The sequence below is a fragment of the Bombus flavifrons genome, chromosome 8 (genome assembly GCF_040668555.2).
Source record: "Bombus flavifrons isolate JBK064 chromosome 8, iyBomFlav1_principal, whole genome shotgun sequence".
NCBI classification, from domain to species: Eukaryota; Metazoa; Arthropoda; class Insecta; order Hymenoptera; family Apidae; genus Bombus; species Bombus flavifrons.
This window is the reverse complement of record NC_138449.1, coordinates 10,540,605-10,548,751: the sequence shown is the minus strand read 5'-3', so window position 1 is coordinate 10,548,751 and position 8,147 is coordinate 10,540,605. Positions and strand designations below refer to the sequence as shown.

Sequence of the window (8,147 nt, the reverse complement as noted above, 5' to 3'; positions counted from 1 at the left end):
ATTTTGTATTAAGGTTGGTTTATTATGTTTGTATCGTCGTTGTATTCGCATACTGGCAACTCTCGTGGTGGGGACACTCGGCGTGCACACAGGCTGGTCACAGCATGGTCACAATCATAGATCACAGATACGAGTCATAAGATTTAGAATTATTCATAAGCACGTCGGTCGAAAGGGACGAAAGGACAAAAGCTTAATGTTTTAAAATTTTTACATTGTTCAAAGAATAAAGGTAAACTGTTTATTCGTTTTTTATATAAGTGTGTTACGAAATTGGAATATATAATTTATGAGTTTTCAGAACATTTTGTATAGAAATTATAAAATATTAAATTTATCTCAACGTGTTATTATAATTGTTCAAGTATAACTATTACATAAAGAATAATGCTATATCCAAAATGATTTTATAAATTAAAGCTATTGTGTTTTACATTTCTGAAAAATTAAGGAAAAATATATAATTATTATAAATAATCTGTAAAATTTCTTAAACACATATATTTTTGTTTGGTATAAAGGAACTATTGATATAATGCTATTATTAATTTCGAATTATTTTAAGTATTACTATTGTAATATTCAACGACATGTGTGAATAATATATTGAAAATCAATGAAAAGAGCAATGTTATACGAAAACAAGTTATGTATAAGAAATGAAAATCCGAATACATATATAGTACATAATTACAGTCTGTTAGAACATTTCATAATAAAAATGTGCGATATCTCGGTATAAATGCAATGCTTATGATATAATAGATATATGTAAAATTTATTACCATTGTAAAAATATTCATTGTTAATGTTTGTTTCTTATTCTTAACATTAGAATAACCTAAAATGAAGTATTCAATTTTATTTTGCACGCGCGTGCATATTTTATAAAAATATAAAATAAAATTTATTGTTTTATAAATAATTTAATCTTTTACTTCGTGTTAATTAACAACATATATAAATATACATAGTACAATATGTATTAGATATTACGTGAAATTTGTGTTTATATATTTGAAAAATGATTTTTACTAATATGTTCTTTAAAGTCAATTTATCTCTGAATTTTTTAATAGAAAGAATTATATATTAGTTACAATGTAACAATGTACATTCTTGTATTATACAATATATAACATTGATTTCTTAATTCCAAAACCATTTTAATAAATATGCGCTAAATAATTTATGATAATTATTTGAACTTATTACTTTTTTAGATAAATTACTGTGTATACATATATAATTGTACGAATTAAAAGAAAATATTTTAAATTTGATAAAGTATTTATTTCATAAAATTATTAAAAATATTATTGTTTTTAATAATTATATAATATTTTCTGTACTGTATCTTATGCCTATATACATATCTAATATACAATAATTGTATTATGATAAAATTATTTGTTTCTGTTAAATAAGTATATGTATAAATAATATGTACAGGTGAATAATGGGCGACAGTACTTGGAAAATCGGTGAAGCAGTCGAGATTCCAGAAGAGGCTATTAAGATAGCATTAGAGAATGAAATATCATTATCAGACAGGTTTTATTTATTTGCAAAACGATCACCATTTCTTTTAGCTAGTATGTTTTTAGTACCAAAAATGTTTTATTTAAATATATATTATATCATATCATTTTAAATTGGAATGAGTATTCTATAATAATTATTTTATTTTGCATTATAATTTTGAATACTATGATACAATCAATACTGGAATATAATTGTTTACTTTATAATCTTAATATTACTTTATACACAATACAATTGTGAAAATACAATTGTCTCTTTTATAGGTATAGTTGGTTTAACTACTGTTTGTGGAATAGGTGCATATAAGTGGAGAACACGAACAGTAAAACCTTCTATATTTATTGTGCAACTCAGAGTTGCAGCTCAGGCTACAGCACTTGGTATCATCAGCTTAGGAATGTTTTATGGCATATATAACGATTATATAAAGAAGAAGAAGACGGAATAACATTCATCATTTAATGTTAGAAAGAAATAAGGAGACAATTTGAACATTCAATCGTGTTCAAAGAGTAAAATAAAATATGCTTATTTTTAGTAAAATAGAGCTTGAAAGCTATTTATGATTATTAAATTTAGATACTTTATGTGATTATCAAATTCTGTAGAAAAATACTATAAATAATATGCAATTATATGTAATAATAGTTTAGTATTATTTAAATACTATATTTAAAGATACTATTTATTACATAAATTATTGTTCTTGAAATACAGTGTCTTATAAGATAAATAATGTTTCAAGAAAAAAAATGTGTAAAAATTAAACAAAATGTAATAAAATAAATATTTAAGTGAAAAATTAGAATTTTTTCTGTATTAAATATCTCACTATATGTATGTCTATTTAAATAAGGATTTTGTATATTACATTTAAAATAAAATATGTACATATATGATTGTATTTAATATAAATATCAGACAATTTTAAGTTTCAGAAAAAGAAAAAATATTTAAACTTAATTACATTGCAAATACTTAATTTTTATTAAATTTACATATTGTTAAATATCATTAACGATATGTAACTTTACCTTTATGTGTTGTATATCATATGTAAATTACATAGATTTTTGTTATTGGTGAATGTTCAGTAATTTTTTAATATACAATAAACGTAATAATTAATAATACTTTAAATTTTTATATTTAAGAATTAATAAATATAGCAATTTAAATTGAAATCAGATTAGTTACGATTGAATTGTGTTTTCATATAACTAAATTAATTAATCGTAATAGTGAGTACGTAACATTAGTTCCGGAAGAACTTACTTCGAGTTATCAAAATACGCAAAGATGGCTGAAGAAAGTGACAGGAGTCAATTGCCACCCGGTTGGGAATGCAGATATGACATTCGAAGTGGTCGTCCGTATGTAAATTTTTTAGAAAATCTTCGATTGTTTCGTTATCTAATATTAGAAGAAATAAATCTGGGTGGGAGTATTTATTTGTTGCAAAAAGCTAATATTACGCAATCATGATTTACTGATTATTCAATTCTTTAATGTATACAAACTAGTAAAGAAAATATTAATGAACATGATTATTTTTATTAAATGATCTTTTTCGTTTACTTGCAATATATGATATATCAAATATTATACATGGTTACAATCAAATCTTATGTGATAAATGTGCAATAAATAACTTATTAGTTATTATACAAATCAATTTAAAACATTTTTCAGATATTTTATAAATCATTTCAACCGTACAACAACATGGGAAGATCCAAGAGTAAGATATTGGCAGTATTCTCAGTATATACAATCACAAAATTCAATGGCACTGAGTTCTGCTACAACTATTACTTCCCAAGATATACCTATGCAGGTCAGTAGATAATTTCTGCTGTATGTTAAAACTGTAAAATTTATTGGATCATCAGTAGACCACAAATATGTGTGAAAATTCATATTTTTGTGAACATAACTAATGATGTATAAATAATAAGTAGAGATTAATTTTACTTATTGATTATTATTATAATACATTTTTGCATATTATATGTATTATGTACATTTTTATACTTTTAAATTTTCCATAAACTACAGCCTAATTATCATACAATAAATATATCCATTCTTATATCTGAAGAAATACTTGGGTGTTTTAAAATTGCACTTATGCATGTATTAAACTGATCATAATTGCACTTCCAATATATGTGTTTTTGTCATATGCACATGCTGCATTTGGATAAAATATAACATGTACAACAAAATAATAGACTGGAGGAAATGGAGGTGGTGGACATTTAGGTTATGCTGGAGCTCACAGAGCTCCGCAAATTTATCCAACACTGTCTCCTTATCATAATCCACAACTTGCATTTTTACCTCCTAGTTTACAGGTAGGTAACTTATAATTGTACATGTACATTGTGTGTTATATGATACTTTGATATTGAATTGAAGATACAATTAAATTTTTATTAATAAGTTTTCATCATAGAAAAATAATTATGTGGATAGATAAATTGTAAACAACATTACTTTATATGTATATATATACGAAATTTTTATATTAAGTAATTTTATAACTTTATTATGTATCTGTTTATTAAACATATTTTTCTAATATTAAATATGAAACTAATGGATCTAACAATATCTAAGGAAAGTAATTTATATAGGATCTCAAAACTCCATTATCACTGAAATCAGTTAGTGCAATGACAAACAGGCTTGGGGATATGACGTTGGGGTCTCCAACTCCAGTAAAGAATATGGAAACATACTTAACACAGAACTCGGATTCTGAATTACAAGTTGCTAAAATCAATGCTATGTTTCCCACAGTTTCTGATACTCATATTCGACTTCTTTTGAAAAAGTAAGTTTTAGAATTCAGTATGCGTATGTACATTTGGATCTTTATTCATGTTACCATATATTATTATTAACAAAAATTTTGATTAATCTTTTACTTATATTAATGTAAATTTCTATGTCTTTAAACCCAAACCATATTAACATACACACATAAAATTATGCCTTCATGCATATTTAGTTACATTTTTTCTAATTATATATTAGTTTCTTTTCAATGAGTTTTGTTAGCACTGTATTAATTATAGTGCTAAGGTGGTAGCTGATATCTTTCAGATACCATAACAGAGCAGCTTTGGTTGTCAGCGCTTTACAAGTGGAAAAGAATCCTCTTTGTGCGCCAGGACCATGCACACCTGTGGGAGTGCATTCAAACTATGCAATACCAAGATGGCGATTACCACCACATGCTATACATGCAGCTCTAACATTGAGTCCACCTCGTGGGGCTCGGCCAGCCCCTAACTCCCCCAAAATAAAACTTAGGTTTTTCCCATACTTATATAAATTTCACCAGATATGGATGCTAGATGTTGATATTGTATCTTGTGATAGTTGCAAAGAAATATATCAGATAACAAGATAGGATACTATAAATATTGATTTATTTTGAATATCTGATATATTTTATGTATATGACCATACAGTGCTGTGTAGTAATAGCATGTGTCAGTACACATTGCAGACTATTTATATAATCTTTCTGAAAGATCTTTTATTTATAAGTAAATCTATATATTTAATTCTATACATTGTATGATCAGAAATTAAAAATTTGTTCATCTGCAATGTGTTAAAATTTGTTATAATTTTATAAGCAATAATATAGCAATCAATCAATGTGAGAATGCAACATTTTTTTATAAAGTAATTATAGCAATATGTTGTAAGAATTTACATCTTGTGTAGTAGATAAATTTGTATTAAGTAGTTTCCAAAGAATGATATCAAAAGACCAGTAATTCTTTTTCTATTTTTTTAATCGTTTCCTTTCTATGTTCAATTTTTTATTTTTATAATTTGTATTTGATCTTTTTTTATATGTAGTATTGTCATTTGGAATTCATTTTTCATTTCAGTTTCTTCCTGGTTTACAGTACACCACATGTTGGATAGTGTAAACTTTACACAAATCATAGATAGGTTGGTTTTAGTTTTATATCATCAATGTATTCTTTGCTTTAGTTTTTAGTAGCGATCATAAAGTTTGTTTTTCTTTCATATATTGTTTGCCTGTTGTAATCCAAATCTTTATAATAGTAAATGAGTTTCCTAGGAATGTATACAATATCATTCTTATGTATTATCAATAAAATCGGAAAAAGAGAATACCAATATATTATGCATGCAATAAGAAACTCATTTATTCAATAAAAATGTCGTTTAAGCATGACAGTATGTGCATGTGTACTGTAATTTTAAATATCTATATTTGTTTATATCTATCCTTATTTAAAATATGTCATTTTACTATTTTTAAAATCAATTTACTGATATTAATAAATTTGTAATAACATTGTATATTGTATAATATCAAATTATCAATCACATGTGCATACCAAAATAATTATTGTTACTACTGTTTTATGTAAATTTTAATTATTAATCATTAAAAATAATGTTATTTTAATATGTAATTTGTTTTAATAATTATTGGCGTCATATCTTTGTCTGATTTATAAATCAATTATCATTTGCACAATTCAGTCCTGTATTGTAGACTGTCCATATTTATATTCTGTACATTGTAAAATAATTGCAGTAAATGTTATATACCAAAATGCTATATGTACAGGTACCTGAAAAATGTATTCCCAAAAGTAGAAGAAACCATGTTGCTTGATATTTTGGAACAAAGTGACAACAATGTTCAAAAAGCTTCTGAAAAATTAATCGATCTGGGCTATGAAAAACGAAATCCTACAGCTCCTAAATCTTTAAGAAGAAAAGAGGAGGAACAAGTAATATATATTACATTTATTTGTAGGTTTAGTTGACATTGTCATTTTAGGAACTAATTTATATTTTATCTTCACAGATAAACAATGAACAAGCTGTACCTACTCCGCCACCGCGTATGAAAAGTTTAGAAGAGAAAAATAAAAGTAGGTATATTTAACATTATTCCTTAAAATATTAATAGCAATATTTGAATTTTTGAAATATAAATTATTAGTGAAAACGCGATTGATGGAGAAATATAAATCAGTACCAGAAAGAGTAATAATGCTTGCTATGGATAGTGTTGATTATGATGAAGAGAGAGCAATACACATATTAGATATCATGGTTACAGAAGAAGCTACAAGACCTTTGTGTACATCAAGCAGTCCAAGGTAACACAACATATCTAAATAGTAGTAAATTGAAAAATTAATATTTTTTACTTACATGTATAGTAGAGTTTTAAGAAACTTTTTATAAATAAATATAGTGTTCCAATTGTTTTATATGTAAATGTAATGTAAATATAATATCGTATTTTATGAAAATATAACATCTCATTAAGTATATGTAACATTTACAGCAGTAGAAGTGACGAAAGGAAAGACAGTCCACCAGTAACTGAAGCTGTAAAATTAACTGCTTCTCCAATTAAGAAAATAGTTAAGGATGCAAACTCGGAAAAATCTAAACGTTCAAAAAATAAAATAGAAATACCAAAGTACAAAATAATTTTATTATATCTTTTCATGTTCATAATATTTTTCATATTTAGAAAAAAAAATAAAAAATATAATAACTAATAATATTTTTAGAGTTTCTCGAGGAACTAGTACCACAGAGGATAATGAATATAAATCTCCATATTTGACAAAACCAGTTGGACCAAACCCTGATTTACCAAAAGGAGCTAATAATGACTTACTTTTGTAAGTTAAACATTTTCATTTCGATAAATTAATATTTTTGCTATACATATGTATGTTTGAAATAAAAAATAAATAGAATTATTGTTATTACAATTTTTTTAGACCTGATTATGCACCATGGTCAGGACCAGATCCGAGTTTCTTAAGTAAAGAGTTATATAACAAAACAATAGCTAATGGACATGATGCTACTTTACTTTTCGGAAATCGGTGTGTTGCCAAAGGACCTAATTCAGAATTAAGAAAAGGTGCATTGAGAGAATTAACTCAAGGTTCTATATATTCTCAAAGAAATATTTCGAATACAGAAAGTCGTGGTAAATGAAATATGTGTAATTGTCTCTTTGTTAATTTTTATGTTTGCTAAGTTGAAAGTATATCTGTTTTATTTAAACTGCTTTTTATTTAATATCTTCATATAAATTATACAAATTTATAGTTATAAATCAATTGAACGTTAATTATTTGAAATATTCATTTCTTAATTTCTTATATATTGAATAAAAGCTTCCAATTTTAGTACCATTAATTCAAATAAACAATTATTGTTAATTCTATATTGCTAAATTCAAAGTTATTTGTTATATGTTCGTATTGAAGTTATATTAATATAAATATTTGGTTACTTTATTACAAGTTAATATTTTATATGTTCACTATAGGATATTAATTTTACATCAAAAATAAATTTTAATTGTTTGTCTATAAGATAGTAAACGAGATACAGTCAATTACAAAGGTCTACATACATCCCTAAAATATAAAATATTATAGTAAAAATAAGTAGTTCTATGAGTTCTTTTGACACATTAAGATACATATTGTTACAATGTAATATAATTTATTCACCTTTGCTTGCATTAAGGAAAAGGAAGCAAAAAAATATAAAATTCA

At 24.9% G+C, this 8,147-nt stretch overlaps 2 protein-coding genes across 4 annotated transcripts; both read left to right on the top strand.

Annotated features, from left to right (window-relative positions):
• The first annotated feature begins 21 nt into the window (after positions 1 to 21).
• Positions 22 to 2,353, top strand: LOC138182805 (HIG1 domain family member 1C-like). Its single transcript, XM_069119048.1, has 3 exons — positions 22 to 232; positions 1,453 to 1,595; positions 1,809 to 2,353. Exons 2-3 carry the CDS (start codon positions 1,460 to 1,462, stop codon positions 1,991 to 1,993), a joined length of 321 nt encoding a protein of 106 aa, XP_068975149.1. The 5' UTR covers positions 22 to 232; positions 1,453 to 1,459; the 3' UTR covers positions 1,994 to 2,353.
• A 323-nt stretch (positions 2,354 to 2,676) lies between these two features.
• On the top strand, positions 2,677 to 7,624 carry LOC138182802 (uncharacterized). 3 transcript variants are annotated; one of them, XM_069119040.1, is made up of 11 exons: positions 2,678 to 2,918; positions 3,238 to 3,382; positions 3,780 to 3,902; positions 4,185 to 4,384; positions 4,657 to 4,866; positions 6,176 to 6,341; positions 6,419 to 6,485; positions 6,557 to 6,716; positions 6,908 to 7,045; positions 7,140 to 7,253; positions 7,356 to 7,624. In XM_069119040.1, exons 1-11 carry the CDS (start codon positions 2,845 to 2,847, stop codon positions 7,576 to 7,578), a joined length of 1,620 nt encoding a protein of 539 aa, XP_068975141.1. In that variant the 5' UTR covers positions 2,678 to 2,844; the 3' UTR covers positions 7,579 to 7,624. The 3 variants fall into 3 exon arrangements, with proteins under 3 accessions (XP_068975142.1, XP_068975143.1, XP_068975141.1); XM_069119041.1 differs by lacking the exon at positions 3,780 to 3,902 and having other exon boundaries at positions 2,677 to 2,918; XM_069119042.1 differs by lacking the exon at positions 4,657 to 4,866 and having other exon boundaries at positions 2,677 to 2,918.
• Positions 7,625 to 8,147: the final 523 nt, after the last annotated feature.